The 25,510-nt window shown below is 33.5% G+C and overlaps 1 protein-coding gene across 1 annotated transcript in view; it reads right to left on the reverse strand.

The window, feature by feature from the left end:
* Positions 1 to 4,133: 4,133 nt before the first annotated feature.
* LOC149807900 (uncharacterized) overlaps positions 4,134 to 25,510 on the reverse strand; it is an 83,271-nt gene continuing 61,894 nt past the window's right edge. The window contains exons 10-13 of the mRNA XM_089971785.1: positions 22,893 to 23,152; positions 17,937 to 18,075; positions 16,098 to 16,229; positions 4,134 to 8,942 (exon numbers count right to left, since the gene is read on the reverse strand). Of these exons, the coding sequence (XP_089827911.1) occupies positions 8,734 to 8,942; positions 16,098 to 16,229; positions 17,937 to 18,075; positions 22,893 to 23,152 (740 nt within the window). The 3' untranslated portion in view covers positions 4,134 to 8,733. The remainder of the gene's footprint in view (positions 8,943 to 16,097; positions 16,230 to 17,936; positions 18,076 to 22,892; positions 23,153 to 25,510) is intronic.

Below are 25,510 nucleotides of genomic sequence, written 5' to 3' on the forward strand. Positions count from 1 at the left end.
ATTGTGAAAAAAGCGTTTTCGGTTTTGTTTTTACAATTTACTTCTGAAGTCCAGGAAGTGAAAATGACTAAATGGAATTAGTAGCATTTTTTGAAAGGTGCATATCTGAAGTAAGGTCAAGCTATATATTCTATAAACACAATGAATGTCAGCAACACCAACATTAAATTCACACAGTCAGTACGAAACCTAGGTGTTACCCTGGACTGTACTCTCACGTTGCACCAACATGTCATGAACATATGCAAGGCTGCATATCTTGAGCTGAGAATCATCAGCTCAATTCGCAAATATCTTTCAGTTGATGCCACTAAAACCCTTGTATATTCATTAGTACTTTCAAGACTGGACTATTGTAACTCAATTCTGTCTGGTTCATCTCTATATCTACTTCAGAAACTTCAAAAAGTTCAAAACACAGCTGCTCGGATCATACTCAGAGTACCACGATCAGAGCACACCTCCTCGCTACTCTGTGCCCATCGCTGGATATCTATTCGATCCAGAATCAAACACAAAATTTGTTCTCTGTGCTACGTTTCATTGACGGTCTCCAGTCCAACATGCATATCAGACCTCACCCATGTGTACACACCAGCAAGATACATACGCTCCTCTTCTGACAATCGTATATTCACTATACCCACTACGAAAACGAAATAAGATGGACAATGTTCATTTGCATACCAGGAATGAATTGCCCACTGAACTTAGACACAAAGACACAGTGATCCCATTCAAGAGCGCTCTTAAAACTCACTTATGTCGACTGCAATAACAAACTTAAAGACCTAATAATCTTCCCTACCTTAAATATTTATAGCATGTTTTTATGTTTTCTAATTTCTTGGTTTTTGTTTTCTGTAATAATATAATTATATATGTTTAATGTTAAAGGAGTTGTCTAATGTTGTAAAGCGCTTAGAACTTCTAAAGATTAGGTGCTCATTAATAATAATAATAATAATAATAATAATAATAATAATAATAATAATAATAATAATAATAATTATTATTATTATTATTATTATTATTATTATTATTATTATTATTATTATTATTATTATTATTATTATATTATACACATCAATCATACACCAAAATAAAGGAATATCAAAGTGCTTTGAACAATGCCTAAGATGTACAAAGTGTTTCTTAAATAGCCAGTATAACCAGTGTGGAAAACCGGGGAAACCTTTTTAATCTAACCCTATGCCAAATAAGAAACCGTAGAGTGTCACCTTAAAATATTATGAACAATTTTGCAAATATTGTTCTTTAATTTCATATAATCATGCATTATGTTCTGAATAAAATGTTACATTAACATAAAGTCATATACGAAAATAAGCTACTTACTTAGTTTTCTGATGCTAACACAATTTGCCTTGAGACAGTATTGCGTGCGCGTGTACTGACCTTAACTATGAGGAAATTAGAAGTCATAGAATACAGCAGTGAAGTCAACTTCAATTTAATTCTGTTGCCTTTAAGTGAAAGAATTAGATAGTGAACATATTTCTTTTCATTCATTTGTAATGGCAAGGGAGTGACAATGACCAAGCGGAGCTGGCAGGTTTGGGAAGACGCACATTTGATGCAAGTCCAAGCTGTACACTATATAACCCATATTATACAGATCAATCATATACCAAAATAAATCGAATCAAACGTACTAAGATATACAAGGTCATTTTTAAATAGCCAGCATAACTAGTGAGGAAAACCGTGGAAATCCTTTTACTTTAAAATTCCAACTTGTGCAAAATGCGAAACTATAGAGGGCCATTTAAAATGCTTTATCTTGTATCCCATAAAGCTGAACGGTTTGCCGACATATTCGTTATTTGCTATGTTTCTGGTGCTTGGGTTGTATAAAAGAATATAATGCTATATCAGAGCTGTAAGCTATTATTCATATATTTTAATTTTCCTCGAAAACACTGAACAGTCCAACAAAGAAAACCAATTATCTTACCACTAACAAATAATAAGTAATACTGCATCACATTCATGTACGTTTACCTACGATACAAACAACATATTTGTGTTTGTTTTTGTAAAACATGCATCCCCACTGCAGCCCCCAAAAATCTATATCAAGCATTAAAATCTAATTACGTCATCTGCATATGCATAAATACACGTCTTCTAAATTTTTGTGTTCTTTTTGTGTTATTGTGCTAACAAGATTATCACCCCAAAAAAGTACCAAAATGTTTATGCAATTTGAAATGGCGCTCAGTATGTAAATCATATACACGTGGCCCAATTCAGATTTGAGAAACTTAAGATGTTAACATTTGTGCGTATTTGGCAACCAAAGAGTCTATCAGCAAGAGTATGTCCAGAGCGTTCAAATATGCCTTACGCTAGATGGTTGCAATCTTCACCGCGCCGGAGTCTAACATCCTGCTTCGACAACAGTTGGGAGTCGGTGCCTTCTAACTCTGTACTGCGATTGATATGTAGTAGATAAGACCTCAAATGTAGTAATCACTACGCAGGTACAAGATGAGTTCAGATGCCACTTCTGCTGATAATTTGTATCCAGTGTATCAGAAGTTTGAACAAGAAAACTATTTATACTTTTTTTGCTTGTTTTGATATTTGATTTTTTGGGTGGGGAGTTACCGTGGGCCAATGTCCTGTGTTATGCCTTGTGCATGCATACAAAGATATAATAAAAGTTGCCCTTGAATGCTGATTTGAGCAGTTCTTAGGTAAACATGCTCTTGGCACAGTCCATATTCCATCACAGCTAAGTATACATCACCAAAAACTGCACTTTCCATTCTGTATGGTATATATTTAATTCACTGCAATTAATTATATATACCTTGATTTCTTTCATTGAAATCTGGAATGACTGTGTAGATACATGAAAATTAATTACTAGGTCATCAAGTGTGTCTGCATATAACACTGATTGAGTAACATCATGTTTTGGTGGTGTGTGCTTAGTTGTGAGGGAATATGGGCTCGGGTGTGCAGACAAGGCTATGGGTGCCGTTTACCCGCGGCCTGGGTTTGAATCTCCGTAGAGTACGAATTAAAATTTCTCTAACATGTACGATACTATTATTTGCATATATATATATATATATATATATATATATATATATATATATATATATATATATATATATATATATATATGTGTGTGTGTGTGTGTATGTATGTGTGTTTGTGTGTGTGTGTGTGTGTATGTGTGTGTGTGAATAAATGTTATACATAAATCTATCTCTTTGTACACGTGTATAAGTGAATGGAAAACAAATGACTTTCTCCCTTGCTATAGGTAGCATACAAAATAATATCTCTAAACATTATATATAATACTGGAACAATGAAACAATATATTTTTATCTCTGACTCTTTGATAGGACCTCCGGAAGTTTTAAAAAGACTCGGGTTAATAAAGGAATGTATATTTAGCATTTGTTTGACCATATATTCCCATGTATAAAACACCCGTTCTAAAAAGCATAGACCCACATATATGGCTGCTTACTGCATTAGCTGATCACAGTTTACACTGTTCATGGTTAGGTATAATATATGTACAAGCAAACGTTGTACATTGGCCCTACAGAGAGCCATTTCTTTCCAATTTACCATTAAGATGTAAACCATAGTTGAATTATTTTTTCATGGACCTATTTACAGCCATCAGTATCTCCACTATTAATAGTGATCAATTTGGGCTGCTCTGCTGACCAGTCATGTGAATCCTATAGACCACTGACCAGTTAATAAATAACATTGATTCCTGACTAGTCAGTGTGTTAGCCAAACATAGTTGTCAGCACCCTCACCGTGTGGGCTCAGGCACCTATATACAATTTAGATGCGTAAAATTCACAATCCATTATTCAATAACGTTTTGAAAAAGATCTGTTCAATATTTTATATTATTCTGTCGAAATTTGTACACCGATTGGTTAAAGAAAATTGCTGATTTGCAAATGGTGTGGAAGGAAATAGTTTCTTGGCGATTTGGTTGCCAAGGTTACCAAAAAATCCTCACAATAAAGCACGTTTATACTTTTTTAATGGTTCGATTCTTTGCCTCCCTGGTAGATTTTATATCAATAACCATGAGTTTCTGCAAGGCAACAAAACAGGCAATGTCTCATTAATCAAACTTTTATTTATTAAAGTATCATGATAACCAATTTCTCTGATTATTCTTTGAAAACATTCATTAATCTGGATCTTTCTTTTATCCGTATGCCAGGTACTGGAACAAAGCTGTCTCAACAAATGGAATGTCTTTGTACATCACTGACAAGGCTGTCTCAACCTTTGGAATGTCTATGTACATCACTGACAAGCTGGTCCATCTCAATGCTATTTTATTTTTAAAGGCAAGTGTTCCACAGTGAATTAAAAATATTTTTGTAAATAATCAATTCTGGTCATGATCAACCAGAAAAGATGGCTGACATTGTTTTCTAGTGTTGGAAACAAATTACCAATAAACATATTACGAGCGGATTAAGCCAGTGATCTACATCAATATTTAAATGAAAAAAATAAAGAAACAAGAACTACTTACACAAAATTTCAACATTCTTAAAAAGTACATATCATTCAATACACAAATGTAATGAAGTAGCAATTTCAACAGATGTCTACTCATAGGTAAGGAAATGTTATTGATTAATGATCTAAACATGTCTGCTTAGATAACAATCTGTTAGATGTTTACAGTTCAATATGCTATAAAACTTTAATCAGAAGCAATACTTTCCAGGAGGTAACAAACTTTGATTCCACTTTAGTATTTATTACCTTGTAATGTTATTCATGTACTAGCAAATTTTACAAGTTGCATGTTCATGACAGAAGTGTGAAATACTAATACGAAAATTACAGTATAATGATACTGTAAATAAATCAATTATACTGTACATATATCAAGTATACTGTAAATATATAAAGTATACTGTAAATATATCATGTATGATGTAAATATATCAAACATACTGTAAATATATCAACTATGCAAAATACACTAATACACAACTCACAGTATAATGATAGTAAATATATCAAGTATAATGATACTGTATCAAGTATGCAAAATATAAACCTTAGAGATGAACAATACGACAACAATTATGTAGGCATGACAACACAAACTACCAAAAAAATTCTCAAGTAAAATGTTAATGTCCCCATTCTATTTCAATTGATCCTCCCATATTTTATCCTTCAAACTGAACATGGTTTATTCAATTACTGATTTATCCACTCTATCTTTTGTCTATTAAACTTAAATAAGCAATTCAATCTCAAATAATTCAAACTATCAAACTAGCATTTAAAATAAAAATTAGAAGAAATATTAAGTATGTATAGAGTTTAGTCACATTTTATCTTCTAAAAGGCGCAATAACAATTTCTATTCATTACTTTTGTTACTGCATAAAGGGAATTAGTCCCTAGGATGTTATGCTTAGAAAGAAAACACTTCTGGATGCAAACCAAATATATGATCCATGATCATATATTCCCAACTCATGGATAATAGACAATAAATCCATTCAACTGTCCACGTGATATCTCACCAAAACAAAGGCTATTTTTCAGATGTTCTAAGTACAAAATAGCAAGGATTGTACAAAACGAGATTCTGGCCAAAAACTGGCCACATAAATAAAAACTGACTCATAACAGCTATTAATGAATCGGAGAATTAGTAGCACTGTAATCATAAAATGGTTTTGTTATATTGCCATAACCAGGCATCAAATTTAAAACACACATTTTAATAAATTGCAAGTAAATTGAAAGGTATAAGTTGAAATTTAGGCTCTTCTTTTGCAAAATGTAAACTTTTCTAATTGGTTTTTGTCATTTATTAGTAAAACTCCTTTTTGGACAGTTTCTGCAAATCACATACACAGTTTCTGAAGCATAAAACAAAACTTGTCTTGTCACTTTTCTGTGAGACTATTTCTTTTAGAGCTCTTTATTGTGGTCATTACCAGAATAATAAAGTACATTGGACCAGGTTACAATCGTTTTGCACTCAAGTTTCAAGAGTATCGTTTATGCGTGCCCTAACATTTCATTCACTTTGGGAACAAAATGCAAGCAGCAAAAAATGTAAATTCTAGCTCTGAACAATTTTATGTTTAATTATCATTTTCCTTACATGCTATAAAAATACAGTTGTTATACATATATTGCTGAATGTAGTGGGGCACATACTGGAAAATGATACAATTTGGTTGAAGCACCGGTCTGAAAACACTGTATTTACATCACCCGTATCTCATGTTGCTTAAAAACAAAGCCAATTTACCAGACTTTGCCCAAGAGCAATCGTGGGATTTTCACATGTGTTGCTGTATTTTATCATCTCGTGAATCCTTAAAAGAAACGTTCACAGTGATGCAAACCCATGAATATGCTTATTGGGAATCCTAACATAATTTTTTAAGAATCTTGACAGCCTGTTTGGTGGAATTCATATACTTTATACAATCATATTGCATATTCCTATCAGCTTCTATATACCTGCTTACATTCAAAAACAATTAAGGTTCACTGATAATAAATTGTGCTTCTATTCTTTAAATTCCAGGAAAATGAATTTCTTAGCAATAACTATCAACATTAGTTTCCCTTAATACATCAAAGCATCTTTTTTCTTTATCGCTTCCACCACGTTTAACCTATTTACAGTTAACTTGTCAGGTTTCTTGTTACATACATTTTGATTTCCATATTTTGAAATTTATATTCCATGTATCAGTCTATTATACTGGCATTGAAGTACTTGCCTATCTATGTCCACAAAGAATCATCCTGTTCCAAGCCTTATCCACAAATTATTAATTTTCAAGAATAATAATATAATTGGGAATGCCAACTTCTCACTACAATGGTGTAATAATTCCGTAAAGAAATAGTTGGCATCTCCATATTTCATTCCTAAGATGACTCAGTAATTTGTCATTCACATAAATGTAGACCATAATTGGTGGCTATATGGTTTGACTCACTCTTCAAAATTGTTGTAAAAAGCTGCAGGTATGGCATTTGAAACAATTGTGCATTGGTTTTTGAATGAAATATATTTGCTTATTTATCATGTTAGGTTCTACGGATTTACTTTTTTGCATTTCAAGCCTTGAACATACCCAACAGACTGCTGAAATAGGAATGCAGCATAATGTTTAACATTCAAGTCAGTTTCTTCCAAAATGACCAAGATATTCCAAATCTAGCTTTCAATTATGAATCAGATTAAGAAAACCGCCCCTATGAACGGTTTTCACACACTGCACAACAGTCAAACATCGTAATTTTGAAAAAAAACTCATTTTAAACCATATACTGTCAATCACAAATATATGCATATTGTAGCAAAGTTAACAACTAAGGGTTGTTTCATTTTAACATATAAGGTACACAGGGAAGGAAGTTTTTGCAACAATATATGCCTTTTACTCTGATTATTCAAAGAGTTTATCTGAACACAGTACAAAATATTAAATTGGATCTAAGTGTAACTGTTCAACATTAATAGTGCTTTCCCTTGGTCCCAAGAAAGTTTTACTGGAACAGCTCTAATTTTTGCTAAAATTTTATTAATGTGAACATTATGAAAAGGTCCTAATTGGTATGCTATAAATACGTCACTAACAATCCTGATGCACAGTTCCAGAACTAGGATTGTGCATTTGTAGCAACCATTTTATAAGACCCATGTCATGCAAACAAGTGAGTACATGCACCTGTGGATATGGACCTGTGGATTGTCAAGATATAATGTGACATGATTTGTATACTGTGACATGATTTGTCTAGATTTTTATTTTCAGCACCCTGACTGTGTGATGCAGTTTATTTATTTTGCAGTTTGAAAGTTTACTTGTGTTGTAATAAAGGTATGATATAGCACGCAAGCACATAAGATGCTTATTCGAAAGACAGATTAAAACTATACCTTTACACATTCATAATTTGCAAATAATTTTTGCTGCTAATATGTTGCCATTATATATTTGCCAAATTTAATAGCACTGAAATAGTAAGATGTATAATAACTAAATATTACTTATGCTCCTTTCTGTCTGTCTTAATGGTCCTCTTATATATAATCAATAGCTCTCATTAGATGCTGGTAGCAGATTCAAAATACCTGTACTGTTACATCTGAACATTAACACTCGTTGCAGAGACACATACTTTATTTTTTTATTTTGAGCAAGCTCCTACAAAAGATAATGAAATGATTGAGAATGCGAAAAAGGAACATACACAAAACAGGTTAATACTGCTTCTAAAATAAGCAATTCAAAGAAAGGAAGCAATATAATTGCATACTGCAATTCCAAGAGCATAGAGGGGCTTTGGAATAAATAGAGAATAAAAAAACCTATAGTTTCCTTGTGGTTAGGACTATGCAAGCAGTTACAAAATGTGTTCATTTCTTCCTCAGTTTATTCCATTTTGTGTCTTTTTTGGTGGCTATATTTGTTCATCAAATATGAAAAAAAGTTATTTTTTAAACAAAATTTCTTTGTCTGTCAATTATTACATTATTTCTATTCCTCATTTTATTTCATTTTAATCCTTTTGTTTTGATTTATTTGGTGATCAGAATCGAGAAACTGAAATGTGCCATTTATTAAATTATTTCCTGCATTATATCAGTTTGTTGAGAATGGTTCTCACGTTCTTTTTACATTTTTTACTGTGATAACTTTCTAATTAATATTTATCCAAGTCCATATAGATTGGCGCAGTATAGGTAAAATAGTCATCAAAAAAGTCAAATAAGAATTCAAATGTTGGTCTGTTCTCAGCTTTTTTGTCCCAGCATTTCAGCATGATTTCATACATGGCATCTGGACAATTTGATGGCTTTGGTATTCTGTAACCACGCTCGACTTTCTTTAGCACTTCTCGGATTGACATGCCTAAAAAGAAGAACAGATAATTATGTTTCAGCCTGATGAAAAAATCTTCCATCTTGTGTCACAAAGCACTTTGAATATGCAAAAAAACATACTGTGGAATCAAGAATCTCTCATCTGTGTCTAAATGTTGTATCAATGCTGTATCTGATATTGTTGATTCCTATGTCTATCACAGGTGGTAATAACCAGTGATATCGATATCTCATCTAATGCGAACTGTTTTGATGGAAGTTTTAGAATTACTTTTACCTGGGCATTTTTATATTGTACTGGCAAATCACATTTAAGAGACTTATACTCTGCGGACCAAAAAACAACTTGAAGGAATTCAAGTTAAGATCATTTCTTCATCTTAACTATCGATTGTTGACAAAATCTCTGATATATCTGAGTAATATAAAATCTTTCAAAAGTTAGCAATAAGGGACGTACAGCTGTAACACTGACACAATTTTCATTTTCATTTTATCACAAACTAAGCACCATTAGATATATTTTGATGATAAAATCATTCAGGATGAATAGTGATGAGATTTTCAAGATGTGAAATCAAAATCATTTTCATTTAGGCCAACTAGACACCAAAGAAAGTATTTTGGTGAAAACCCCATGTCAATAACACTTTCATTTAATATGAGAAGTGATAGACATCATACAAAGTTTATTTTTTTAAAACCCAATGTTAATATGATTATGTGTCTAAAAGGATTAATGATAACAAGATTTTCAAGATGACCATTGTAGTTGAAATATTGAAGGTTGGATTGGTACCAGTTTCATATGGGACCAACTGGGCATCAGACGAAGTCTTTCAAGAAAAGCCCACATAAATTTTGATTTTAATTCTGGAAGAATAGTGATTACAAGATTTTCATAATGATATGTTTAAAGTCAGATTGGCACAATTTTCATTTAGGACCAAACAGACATTGTAAGAATTCTTTTGATGAAAACACACTACCAATATGATCATCCCTCTAAAATGTGTAGTCATGAGACGATTTTCAAGATCGTCACTGTGGTTGAAATATTGAAGGTTGGATTAGTACCAATTTTAGATGGGACAAATTGGGTATCAAATGAAGTCTTTCAAGAAAAGCCCACGTCAATTATGATTTTCAATTCTGGAGTAGTAGTGATAAGACTTTCAAGATGGATGACATAGTGACCTTTTTAAAGTCATATTGACAAAATTTTCATTTAGGTCCAAACAGAGATTGTAAGAGGTCTTTTGATGAAAGCCCACTATCAATATGACCATCCATCTAAAGGTGTAGTGATAACAAGATTTCAAGATGGCCACTGTGGAGGAAATACTGGAAGTCAGATCAGCACCATTTTCATATGTTACAAAGTTTTTCAGTGAAAACTCTTATGTCAAATACGATTTTTCATTATCGAGGAGTGGCAATCACAGGATTTTCAAGATGGTTGCTATGGTAAACATATTGGATGTCAGATCGGCACCATTTTCATTTGGGATCAAGTATAAATCGCAAAAATTCTTTTAGTGAAAATGTCATGTTAATATAACTTTCTGTTCTTTTGAAAGAGTAAAAAATATGATTTTCATGATAGCTATTTGAGGTAATACTTTAGCACCATTTTCATGAAAGACCACCTCGGCATTATAACAAGTTTTCTAGTGAAAGGTCCATGTCAATCTGACTTTCCTTTCAGGAGGTGGAGCAATGACAAGATACTCAAGACGGCCACCATTGAGGTCAAAAATATTCAAGTTATTAGTTCCAGTTCAATACCTACAAATGTAGTCGAGTCTATATTTAGAACATTTGTATCCTCTCTAATTTTGGTTGTGAAAGTAGAATTGGATTTAGGCATCCTTGGTGTTGATTTAAAGGTAATTGTTTATTACTTAGGATTTGAGCTTTATGATGTGGCTGTCTGTGTTTATATCAGTAATAGTGCACAGTGAGTAATAAGGCACTGATACTGATCCTGAAGTGAATTCTGTGACCCAATGGATGGTGCTTTGTTTACAGTCCAGCCTCTCAAAATATACTGGATAACCTATGCCAAGAACTTCATCATGAATTCATCTTTGAAAGTATTGTATGAGATACGATGTATTATGGTTTGGACAGTGGAAAGTTCAGTACCAAGAAACACCTGTAGAGACAATAGTATATCGAAACAAGATCTGTGATCTGGGTCCAGACACCAGTCTGGTGCCATTTTTATCTAGGACCACTAGACATCTTGACAAGACTGTTAGTGAGAAAAAATAAACTATATTGATATGATCATCAATTGAGGAGGAGGAGTGAAAACAAGATATTTAAGATAACCACTGTAGCAGCGATATTGCATATCTGAGTGGTACATGTTGGGCTAACTAGACCATGAGAGTAATGTGTGTATAATGTTTCACAGTAATCATAACTTTAGTAACAATGAGCTAATGGATGGACAATTTGTGTGTAATGTATCACAATAATCCTAACTTTCAGAGGAGTAACAATGTGCTAATGGATGGACCATGTTTGCAATTTTTCACAGTAATCTTAACTTTAGGAGGAGTAACAATGTGGATGGACAATAAGTTTGTAATATTTCACAGTAATCATAACTTAGTAACAATGTGCTAATAGATGGACAATGTGTGTGTAATATTTCACAATAATCCTAACTTTAGGAGGAGTAACATTGGGGATGGTCAATGTGTGTGTAATGTTTCACAGTAACCCTAACTTTAGGAGGAGTAACAATGTGCTAATGGATGGACAATGTGTGTAATGTATCACAGTAATCTTCACTTTAGGAGGAGTAATAATGTGGATGGACAATGTGTGTGTAATGTTTCACAGTAATCCTAACTTTCGGAGAAGTAACAATGTGCTAATGGATGGACCATGTGTGTAATTTTTCACAGTAATCTTAATTTTAGGAAGAGTAACAATGTGGATGGACAATAAGTTTGTAATATTTCACAGTAATCATGACTTTAGCAACAATGTGCTAATAGATGGACAATGTGTGTGTAATATTTCACAATAATCCTAACTTTAGGAGGAGTAACATTGGGGATGGTCAATGTGTGTGTAATGTTTCACAGTAACCCTAACTTTAGGAGGAGTAACGATGTGCTAATGGATGGACAATGTGTGTAATGTATCACAGTAACCCTAACTTTAGGAGGAGTAATAATGTGGATGGACAATGTGTGTGTAATGTTTCACAGTAATCGCAACTTTATGAGAAGTAACAATGTGGATGGACAATGTGTGTGTAATACTTCACAGTAATAGCAAATTTAGGAGAAGTAACAATGTGGATGGACAACGTGTGTGTAATGTTTCACAGTAATCATAACTTTAGTAACAATGTGCTAATGGATGGACAATGTGTGTGTAATGTTTCACAGTAATCCTAACTTTAGTATGACTAATAATGTGCTAATGGATGGACAATGTGTGTAATGTATCGCAGTAATCATAACTTTAGTAAGACTAACAATGTGCTAATGGATGGATAATGGACAAAAGGCCATCCTGTAATCTGTACTACTCTGTCTAGGACTTGTAGAGCTCAAAATTAACCTCATTATACAATTTAATGCAAACGTTAAAATTTGAAATTCATAATTTAAAAACAGAAACTTTCCATTATATGACAGAATAATTGCATAATGCTCTTAGGTCTGAATCAATTTTAATCAAGTGGCACGATCAATTGATAAAAGAAACATTTTCATCAAAAGAATTTGAATATTACTGTATCAATTTTACATGTACACGCAAAATACATATGGTCAAATTTTGTATAGCAAAATACTCCTTTTATTATCTTTTATCATCACCGTAATCATCATGATCCTCAACATCATGATCTTTTCAGTATAGACAGAATCACCAATTAACCCTTGCCCTCATAGCACCTAGCACAGAACTACAGTTCAGTATACATGTCTGTTGCCACATTGTACAATGTGTTATCAATAGAACAGGATGACTCAATCTGACAGTATTACCAGTGACCCTGAAGAAATGCACACTGACATATGCATACTTAGAGCTCTCAAAGGTGGTAATTTCCGAGGTCCTTGTATTCCTGATTGGCTATGTATGATTTATTTAATAAACTAGCACATACTACGTCAAAGAAATTTCCTGAATGCCTGTTTAACTTGAGGGGATACTCCGGTCTGATTATGTTATGAATCAACTATGTAAATAAATGGCAGCTGTTTAACAGTGGAATTCCAGAAGCACCTGTATGGAAATATGGTAAGGGCCTCCAGATGCACATACACTGAATAAAAACACAGAAGAGGCATCATACTGGTATTACACTGTAATGGAGTAAGGGTGTCCAGGTGGGCTTGTATGCAGGAAAGGATTAAGTCATAGGTTTCTGAACAGTTGTCAGCTCCATGCTAGATTTCTTTTTGTTCTTGTTTTACGGAAAGCTAGTGAGATGAAACAATGAAAATGACCCCTCCCCAATTTCGTGTCATGTACACTCCTGACATCACCTGCATTCTGTTTATTAAACGTTGCTTTTAATTTAGTATTTTTATGTCAGTTTCTCTGGTTGTCTTCAATCGTATAAATTCCTGATTACCATTTATATAGATTACAAAGATAAGGTCTGTCTGCATGTTGAGCCGATTGATCCAAGCATTGCTTTAAATCACGTGACCTTCACCCAAGTGTCTAAAGCTTGAACAAGCATGCCTCAGAACGAATATTCTTGCTTAATGATTATTCATCAAGAGGAAAAACAAAACCCATCAAGAAAGTTAGGAAATATATGCCAATGAACAAATTCTCTTAAAATAATTTTCCCAGTTCCAACGGACAAGAATTATGCACATATCAGAATAAACTGTCTTTGTTTTTCAGGGATCGTCTCAAGCAAAAGCAAAATATGTTGTAAAATTTACAAACTTATAAGCAAATGAAAACCATGCACCAAAATCTTACTGAAAGTTTATTACAACTGTAACATTAACCCAAAGTTCAAACTGAGTAAATATTGTTTCAAAGAATGAATAATCTTTGCTACATAAGGATACATGCCAAGTAAGTACTAGAAGGGGTTAACAAAATAATTGGAAACGAACAACGTTAACCAAAACCATAACTGCTGATACTGACAAAGCAACAGTGACTGTTATGTCTTTCTTCCCACTAACACTGGCTTGCAAATAAAGGATCAAATTTACCTGTCAGAGATTAATTTTATTTTTTAAAACAGACAATTTTTATATTCATTTTTGATGCTCACACAAATACTGAAGTTATATTTGCTAAATAATTTGAAAAACAACTCAAAGATCAGGGTCCCTCAAATTTTGGTTCACATTTTCTGTTGTTTGTGATTTTTGTGGCCGCAGACACCAAAAAATGATTGCTGAGTAAAACGTGCCCTTCAAGTGATTTACTAATATGTGTGTGTGTGTGTGATTTGGATTTTTAACATAGCTTTAATAATTTGTCAGTCATATCGCTACGATGTCTGCAGTGTGACAGTTTAAAGTGATATCTAGCACTGGGGCATCATGCCGCAGACATGTAGCATGATGTCCCACCAGGATACCAGGCCGACCGGTAAAAACACTAACCTCTTAATGCTGAGCGCGAAGCGAGGCAGCTGTTAGTACCATTTTTGTAAGTCTTTGGTATGACTTGGCTGGGGATGGAACACACGACCTCCCACATCCAATGCGGACGCTCTAACCACTAGGACACTGGAGCGGTGGATTTACTAATATGAATTACACCTCTCCATCGAACACCCGGATAACTCGCGAACCTGCTTATAATGCAGTTTTAGGCATAGCTCCCTTGTTTTTATAGAAAACCCTCAGAATTGGTAATTATTTACTGAATGTAAAGAAAATCACTATCAAAACTGTTAAATGAAACCTTGATATGTAGCTTCTTTTATCAGTGAAAATCTCAGTTAGTGACTGGAAATTTCAATCAACATCATGAACTTTGGAACTTTAGTAAGTCACACATTTTTTGTTATAGTTTCTTTTCAAAACAAACATTCGCAGCACACTGTAAATATCAATATTTTATAATAAATTATATCCATGAAAATGTATGTAATGCCTACTGTAGACAGCACTTTAAGGACTAAATACCAATTAAGTTTTGTCAAGTTAAATTACTGTTTAAGTTATGTCTTTTAAATCGCTTTCAGTATAATCATCATAAATGTTATATAACTTCTTGTATTCAAATTTGAAAAGTGTCACTCTACCATCACACCTACTTGTGTTTTGAATTTCCATTTTTGGAGTGTTTGTTGCATTGTTACACTTTATTAAAAGTAGACCTGCCTTGTATGATTTATCATGTGAATTACTTTTTTTATCAAATCAAATAGAGTGGGTGGAATAAAACAAAATTGACCAATTGAACACTGTTATAAATATTATTGCAAAGTAACATCATTGAATTATTTAACATGAATCAGTTGTTTATCCTAATCATTCACAAATGTGCTCCAAGACAGCAAATGAAGGAAGCGCAGAGTGCTCGGTATATGAAAAGCTTTGTTTCAAAGTTAGCGTTCATTATTGCGAAGTGAGTTCCAAAGTTTGTAGTAAACTTAAAATTCCTGAATTAGCACTCTGACGTTTGCTTAATGCGATAAAATCGCATCAACAATCTTCCACAAGCAGAACATTATCTTTTGAAAAGTCAAGTTCGACATTTATTGTTTCTTAAATTAATAGCCCCTAGTGCTTGAAAATGATAAATTGTATTGCATTGTGAATCAACAATTAGGCTCGAAGAGATCAACAATCACAAGCAAAAAGCAGTGGCGTTATGGAAGATGCTTTCACACGTACATTTAGTGATGTGTGTTGGAGTAATGATTTTAGAGATCATTCAGAGGTTGTTATTTTGAAATTAAGTTAATTTAGACCAAAATCATGAACAACTTCATTTTTTAAAAAATAATTTTAAATGGCAATTAGTCTCAATGTGATTATAAGACGAACATCAAAACCATCACCCACCCCCACCCCTTTGTTTTCTTACTGGTGGTGTCCAGCCGAGATGGACTTAAATGTTGCGGTATGGACGCAGTTATGACCGAAAGGTGCATCAAAGCTGTCCTAAATTTAGTATATCTTAGAAGTGCTTTAATTAGTTTTGTTAATAAAGTTCATACCTGGATATGGAACACCTCCCTTTAATACGATCTCCATGAGTAATATGCCATAGGACCAAACATCCGACTTTATGGAGAACCTGCCAAAGAAGGCTGCCTCAGGAGCGGTCCACTTGATTGAGAATTTTGCACCTGTAAGAAGACAAAAATGTCATGAAACGATTACTTTTGGCAAAATAGGTGCACATATACAGTCACACAAATTATTACTAGTTGTATGCGTATATTTTTCAACATCATCTAGTTTCAAATGTTTGAGCAGCATGCGTTATTTGAGCATAGACAAATATGCAGGTTAAATGTCTTTTCTTCAGGCACCGTACACATTTTAATTCTAGACATGTCATAGAGCTGCGCATATTTAATATCACCTTTAAGTAAGCAGAATACATTGACACAAGTCAAATTTATTAATGAGATGAGATATTCAGTATTTTAAAATCAAGTACTTTTCAAATTAATCTGAATGAGTTGAGAGAAGCTATCTTTACAACTTTTACTATCCTTGATTTTGTAGGTGATATCGAGACGGCAACAAGAAACATATCTTAGTGGTGTCATTTGACTCTGTAAGCTCATTAATACATTCCAAGTGTATAAGAGAGACGAATGAAGGTGAGACTGATAAAACGTTCCATACCAAGATGAAAAAGGGTGGGATAGAGTAAGATATGACGTGGGATTTTTTTTCTAGAAAGTACAGCTGAGAGAAAGAAGACTGTTCCTTCCCCTCAGAAAGACGAATTTACTGTGTTTTAAGGTTGTCCTTCTAAATATGTCGCAGATGCTGTAGACAATGTTGACCTAGACAGGGTAAGGACGCAGTTGATGGTGTTTGTGAATGTCTCTTTGGGATGATGATGAGATTGAATATAAATTGTATATAGTTCCTTGGAAGCCAAACCAAAGTAACGTGCAAGCTGCAATGCTTAAAGCGATGTGATAATATACCCTGGCTAAATCTATACTGGTTGCAAAGATAGCCTGACAGACCGTGCCATTTCCATTTTGGACCTTTGTGCAGCTATTTACTTATTAAACAGGCTGAGGTCTATGGCTGACCTGTGCTTCCATTTGGCTTTGGGCACTAGAAAGTCTGTGGAATAAAATCTCCAAGCAATCACTTTGCAATGAGAAACTCCTTTTCATATCCCTTTTGGTAAAAAGCATCGTAAACTCCAGGAGTGTATTGCTACCTGAAATAAGACTGTTGAAAATGCTGCTGTTTGGTTATATTCTGCCTTCTCGTCTTTTGTCTCGGATGTGGCTGAGACTTATTTTGTCTAAACTGTTTAAAAGTCATTGGAGGACGTAAGGAAAGCTGGAGAGCAGCTCTCCATCATATGTATCTGCATACTAAACGTTATATCTCTTTATTCATCTTCGAAACCCTTTACTGAAAAGGTTCATTCTCTGTCAATATCGTACCACTACGTAAAGCATATATAAGATCTATTTCAGTGAAGATGAGAAAACATTAATAATTAGCATGCCCCTACAACAACTGGCTGCTACTCCACCTGGCAACCACCTGTGTCCTGTATCTGTTTGGTCCGACCAAATTTAACTCATTTCATTTAAATTTATCATTTTTGAAAATATATAAATTAGAATGTTTGTGCATTTAAAAAGTGAATACAACTTTATTTAATTTTAACAATCTGTATTTCCTTTGAAATGTTGTTGTAAAACAATCAAAAATATATAGACCATAAAACCTATCTTCAATCAAATTATAGGAGTTTTCAAAGCAGCCTCTCAAATTCAATATTGCCTGGAACATTTCACATTGATATTTGAATCTCTTTTTGCATGGAAAAACCATAGACATCTCCTTACCTTGTTTATCTTCAAGTAGTTTGGCCCAACCAAAGTCGGCAACTTTGGCAATATTGTCATCTCCAACCAAAATATTCCTTGCAGCCAAGTTTCGGTGGATCAGTTTATGCTCCTCCAGGTAAGCCATTCCACTGGCAATCTATAACATTTACAATTACATTTTTCTGGATAAAATAGCCCAGTTTTCTCTATTCAGTGCAGTCCGTTTAATTTCAAAATGGTTGGTTGTATTTTCAATATCTAATAAAAGACACAATGGTTTAATATCATGAGTAGCCATTATTCATTGGATACCAATTTTCATGGAATTTGTGGTTGTATTAACGACCAATGTATGACCCAACTAAAAATGATGTGTCTGTGAAGTTTCCTTCCTTATTATGGGCATTTCCACGAATATAAGCATCAAGCGAATCTCATTCTTAAAATCTACATATGTTGAAACCCACCAATTTCAAGGAATTTACAATAGATTGCAATAATTTATTGTGATCAGGGCCTGCTATAATTACAATGGCTAGATAAATGGACATCAGATTGGCATGACTACATTGTATGCTTCCAACTTTGTTATGATCTGAGATTCATTATTATACAAGAGGCCCTTGTGGTCCTAATATCACTCATCTGGATAACATAGGTTTAAGAGTCAAAATACTTGAGCATATGGCAAAAAAATCGTAGTTAGTACTTGTAAGGATGCTTTTTCTATAATTGTTTTCAAATAATTTGCATTGCATACAATAAACGAACAATTGTTTCCAATCTTTTTCAGATTTTTGTATCATCACCGATATTTAATGACTCGATGTCTAGTACTGAAATCCCTCTATGCCAGGAGGCATTCTGCTAATTCTGTTCAATTTCCACTAATCAGACATTTTTTAAGTTGTTAAAGATTTTTATATTATTAGCATCAATAGCCATATCTGATAGTTAAATAAAATCATTCGTATCAATTTGAAAACCTTTGTGCCAGGATATTTTCTGTCACATTTCATAAAAGTCTCTTAAAAGGTTTCTTTTTAAAAGTCATTTAAATATGGTTCTATTTTTAATAATTAATCCAGTACTTGATGAATTGGCATAATTTGTAAGGAACCTAATAAATCCTTCATTTTGGAATCTGTTAAATGTCTTGCCTCTATGCTTTCTTTCAAATCTTAACAAGTTCGTTTAAGTGGTTTGAGAAGTCGTATTATTGTATTAATGGTGACTACAATACATAGCTTAGATCTATTAGTACTTCTTGAATTATGTTACTAACAGTGGTATGATCTGATGGCTAGTCAGAAACCGTTATAAACGTCAAAGAACTGTATGTAAGACTACCTTTTTATAAAATATATTCAAATTTTGAAAGAGGTTTTTAAAAAGTCCTTTTTCTAATTTTAGTTAAGGCATCAATACTTAAAATCAGATCACAGGATGTTTCTGTTAAATTTAATAAAATTCTTTTATCCTGAGTATTTTGTAAGAATGACTCATTTAAAGATTTCCTATTTAATGTAATTGTAGCCATATTGGTATATATATATATATATCATTTGTAAAACTTGAAAGGTCTTTCTGCCGGTATTCCTTCTATTAAATTTGTTTTAATTTCGTTCAGAAGTTTTGAGGAGTCGTATAAAGGATTTTCTGTTTTAATAATCAATGTTAATGTTTGTTTAAAATGAAATGTTTATTGCTTAGATGAATTGAATGTTTAAACAGTAATACTTTAAACATGCGCAACAGAAAGATGGTGTTTGTTGCTGTTCAGAAAGCAATAATTTCTTAATAGATTTTCAAAGACTGTGATCATGACATCTTGACGTCAGAACGTTTATCTACAAACCTTTGAAATGAACCTCAATAAAAAAATATTCTACAAAACCCTGTCTTTTAAATAACCAGAATGCACTGAGCTTTAAGATTTTAACCATAAACCAGGAGGCCTCTTGCATACTTAAAGTGCAAGGCCCCATCAACATTTGGTCAAGGTACATATCTAAATCTTAAGTTATTGTGCAAAAGCTTTAATTTTCTTTCAGTCGTAATAACCACGACCTTTTCAATTTTAATAGTCAATGGACTTCCTTATTACCCAACATGTATATCATTCACAAACTTTGGTTGAAGTACATGGTCAGAAACTTACATTTATGTGCAGAAATGTTTTCATCCTTTGGTCAGTGACCTTTACCTTTGACCCTAAAATCCCTATCAGCCGGTGGAAGCTATCACACACTTTGACTAAGGTCGAACCATAAATGGTGCTATTTGGGTTAGTATTATATTTAGTATCAGCTGTTGTTCTTTTATTGGGAGAATGATTAACATTTATCAACATACAATACTTTGTCCAGAATAGACAAAAGTGGATATCTTGTGGCAGCACATATCCCTTAAGATAAAATGGGATAGCTAGCAAAATGTGCTGGTAGAAAATAATGAGGCATGAACAATTTGTTTCAGAGCAAGAGTATTAATGCTATTGGATGGTAGCATTTACTTCAGTCCAATATCGCATTTTACCGGCTACAGATGTGCTCAAGTCAGCTGATTATTAAAGGGGTTAGCATTGTGGTCATTGTTCTGGAAATGAAGCAAACAGTTTAAATATCACATTATATTTTCTTAATTAGGTAAATAGGACCAGAAAATCACGTATTTACTTAGAAACTAAGCAACATTATCTGGTATTTTAAGAAGTTACAAATCCATAGTTTTTAGTGAGTCTGATTACTTAAGATTACTCAGAGGTTTTTTAAAATGATCTACATGACTTACAAGATCTTTTTGGCTCTTGTATATTTGTATATATTGTGGCTTTAGCCATTGTTAAGTCACTATTGTGTAGCTAAAGTCCTGTATTTTTTCACTTGTATTTTTCAAATCCTTTCTTGCATTTTTTTCCCAAGTGCACAACTAACATATAAAAATTTGAAATGCACAGAACGTTATTTCTTGCCATGCGTATTTTACGTTTTGTTGTTATTGCTTATTTTATCAAACAATAAAGCAATTATACAAATTTCCCTAGTATGGATTTCCATCTTGATTAAAATACATTTTTTTTCTCATAGCCTTATGATTTGTCGTTTGAACATTTTTATTTCACATCATATTTAATCTAAATAGTTTCTTTACCCAACATTTAATCACTTTACATAGTTTAAGGAACAATGCGAATCTGATGTAATTTAGTTGTAACAAATCTAAGGCATAATAACAATATGACGAGCGATCTGAGGACTAATTGTGCTAACAAGTTTTCATAACGTTTGATAGTGTCCATTATACCATTCAAAAAATAAATGCCATTAGAGCAACAAATGCATTAATTAAAATAATTCTCGTTATTAAATTATACGACCCCGTATATGATCCTGAATCCAATTTTATAAATCCCCAGATCCACATTTCTAAGATGTTTTGTTATGAACTTGATTTACTTTCTCTGATTAAAATTTATTCTTATCTAAAATCTTTGAATTCCTCTTTTGGTGGATTAAAGACGAACGCAGTAATTGGTTCCATTGATTAGATTAATAAAACCCATTAAATGCATTCAGCTCAAAATGCCTGGATTTTGGAAATAAAAATAGGAAGATATTAAAACGATTTTTGCTGTCACCAGCTTCAAAGAATATAATGAACGATGACACGCCTGCTGTAATGTACATTATATCATGGATTTGTCTAAGTTATAGCAACTTGAGAACCTTCTGTATTACTTGAGGAAGCTCCTACAGACAAGATGGGTGCCTTATTCTTCAATCATTATTCTGCATATGCATATAATTTGCTGACCATCGAAATGTACTCTTCCCACTACCAGTTTGACGATACGGAGAGTCTCATCAAATGAAGATGACCAATCGGTAATATGTGATGAAGTGCAGTGGAAGCTAGGCAGAAACGCAATTTAAAACACAGACGAGACAATCCGCATCGATGATTGGTCCTTTGATACCTTGATCAAAGAATTACCACTTAGATGACTGTATGTCAATCGAGGATCTGAGATCTTATCTTCAATAGCTGAGTGTCTAGCGGGGAAAATAATGTAATCGGTGTTTTCTACTTGTACATATGATTCTGACAACACATTCATGAACATGACTTGAAAAGTGAAGGGTGATTGCTTTGCACGTCATTTTACTTACCTGTGGATGAGACGAAATATATTTGTAATATTTAGTTTTTCTAAGTAAATTAGACTATGGCGAAACAAAACAGGAACATGCAATAAAGCGTTTTAACTGCATATATTTCCATTTACCAGCATTACAAATAAACAAGAAAAAGAAATTTGTTTTACAAAAGTGAAATTACAGTTCAGTCAAAACATAAATCTTTTCATCCTTTGATTCACACATATACATGTTTCCTTGATGAACATATTATACAATAATCAGGATATAATGTATGCAGACTTTTAAAATTCAATCAGACATCATCAAAATGTGAAAAAGTGTAGTGTACCATTCAACCCTTGATAAGATGAAGGACTAATGTTATCGGACAGATATTATTTATTTCATTCGTCTCAAAGTGATATAGACCTTTGATACTTTGGGCCAACAATGAGAGGCTTCATCTTTGTCCCTAATGCAAACTATCCAGAACATTTGGTGAAGGTGTGTGCAGCAGAACTGACATTATCATGTAGAAGTAGAAAACGATAGCACACACAAGGATGTAAGGATGGACAGACTGAGTCGTAGCAAAATACACTATGCAAAAAGGCAGATCATACAAATGATCTGCTATCATCAATAATTGCCATCAAAATACATTAAAAAAACTCCAAGATCAAATTGAAAAATATTCCGATGATTGAAATGGGTACATTTGTCAATTCTGTGTGTGGTGTTCATGTTAGAATAACATATATTGCTCCAAGCATCAAGTAGTTTAATGACAGATGCATCTGATATAAGGTTAGGCAAAACATCCAAATTTTACCTGGGCAGCCTTGATCAACATATCCTCGAGACTTATGGTTCTTCCCTCGCTCTCTCTCAGGTAGCTAAGAAGACTTCCTTTAGACATTAGTTCTGTGATGATGTAAATCGGTTCTTCCTGTGAGCAGACGGCATACAGACGGACAAGATTAGCATGCCTACATTGCTTTATTGTTATGGCTTCATCAAGGAATGCTTTTGAAGACATCGTCCCTGGCTTAATTGTCTTAATAGCTACATCTGTTGTCTGTTTCCATTTGCCTGAAAATATAACTTTGATGAAATAGACAGATCATATTTGTCAGAGAAAATTTAAATCCAATAATCCTAAAAGAAACTACAACTAAGAAAGACTAAATGAAATGCCTCGCCTTTGATCATTATTTTCATAGCCTATTATCTGCTTTCATTTTGTGTTCATGCAATTGAGCTTACCAGTAATATATGCTAGCACAACAACAACTGTCTACACAATTTTGCTAAAGGACAATACCAGTCATCTATGCAATGTATCATTACCTAAAGAACAACAGTTGTTTCATAGTACAAAATGCCTTGCCTTCAATAGTCTCAAATATAAAAGTTACTAATACTAACTTTCAGTAAATATGCAAAACCTTGAAATCTAGTGCTTGTTAAAAATATTATCGTATAAATTCCTTAATGCACAGGATTCTCTAACTGACGTAGTTCAAGATTCAAAATTAATCAAACCTAGTCACAAACATTTCTTTTCTCCATTAATAACATTCTGCAATACACATAAATAACAGCAATGCTTTCCATAATGGCCATACTACTGCATAAGTCTCCTTATTTCTTGTCAATAATGATTCTGGTAGTCTTGATTTTTCTGTAACCATATTGCACATTAAATATGTTTTTCATTTATCCTTTCTTCTTTTAGAATGTTAGGTTTTAGGTAAGTCGAATAAGTCATGATTTCAAGGCCAGATAATACCAACGAGATATGGACTAACTTCCTATCTTTATCTCATTTTTTGTGCACACATCTCTTTACTCCATGATCAAAATAATGTAGGTCATTTGGTCCCTTACATAGTTACAAATGACGTTACATAATTCACTGGACATTTCCCTTTTGCTAATAGAGACAGAGGGAAAATTTGTATTTTGGTGCAGCAAACGGTTAAATATTTTGTTTCATATGCAGGAGTGCATTTACAATATGGAAGGCAACGCTTGGTACCTAATGACTGTCAGAACCATGGTCACCAGTTTGTCTTGTAAAACAGCCCAGATTGCAACTCATGGTAAATGTCTTGTAAAACATCCCATCTAACAACTCATGGTCAATGTCTTGCAAGTCATCCCTGTTAACAACTCATGTTCAATGTCTTGTAAGACATCCCTGTTAACAACTCACGGTCACTATCATGAAAGACATCCCTGTTAACAACTTATGGTCAAGGTCTAATAATACATCCCTGTTAACAACTCATTGTCAATATCTTGTAAGTCATCCCTGTTAACAACTCATGTTCAATGTCTTGTAAGACAGCCCTGTTAATAACTCATATTCAATGTCTTGTAAGACAGCCTTGTTAATAAGTCATGGTCAATGTCTTGTAAGACAGCCCTGTTAATAACTCGTGGTCAAAGTCTTGTAAGACATCCCTGTTAACAACTCATTGTCAATGTCTTGTAAGACATCCCTGTTAATAACTTATGTTCAATGTCTTGTAAGACATCCCTGTTAACAACTCATGGTCAAGGTCTTGTAAGACAGCCCTGTTAACAACTCATAGTCAATGTCTTGTAAGACATCCCTGTTAACAATTCAGGGTGAAGGTCTTGTAAGATATCCCTGTTAATAACTCATGTTCAATGTCTTGTAAGACATCCCTGTTAACAACTCATGGTCAATGTCTTGTAAGACATCTCTGTTAACAACTCATGTTCAATGTCTTGTAAGACATCCCTGTTAACAACTCATGTTCAATGTATTGTAAGACATCCCTGTTAATAACTCATGGTCAGTGTCTTGTAAGACATCCCAGCTAACAACTCATGGTCAATGTCTTCTAAAACATCCATGTTAACAACTCACAGTTCTTGTCTTGCAGGACAGCCATACTAACCACTCACGGTCTCAGAGATGCTGCCAGGATTTTTCTTAGGAGAGGAGGTCCCCCACATCTACTTCCTTGGTGAGACTCAAGGGTCGACGATGCCAAATGGTTGCCGATGGGTGTCAACATTATGATAGGGTATACGTACCGCTAATTTAAAACAATGATGTATCATTTATTTTTGAGAAAAGGTATGGAAGGTATCTAATTTAGTTTGCTGCAATGGTACATATGCTTCTTTGTTTCTTATCACTACACTTCTTCCAAGTACCTAAAAGGGGGAAATTGTCTATATGACCCCTTGTTTTTGAATACTCATCAGCGTATTCACTATTTCTGAAGTAGTTGGACATGATCTGCATGTTCCATATACCGTGTCAAAGTTTATGTCCGAAAATGTGTGAAACCAGGCAATGGAAAATCACTCTAACACACTACTATTCTGATCTAAAACAGTGTGATATATGAATAGTCTATTTACTTTTAAGAAACTGAAATGAAATGTTATTAACTGCTGATTTTGCTG

Source organism: Sinohyriopsis cumingii, chromosome 1 (genome assembly GCF_028554795.1).
Source record: "Sinohyriopsis cumingii isolate HCF-2022 chromosome 1, ASM2855479v2, whole genome shotgun sequence".
NCBI classification, from domain to species: Eukaryota; Metazoa; Mollusca; class Bivalvia; order Unionida; family Unionidae; genus Sinohyriopsis; species Sinohyriopsis cumingii.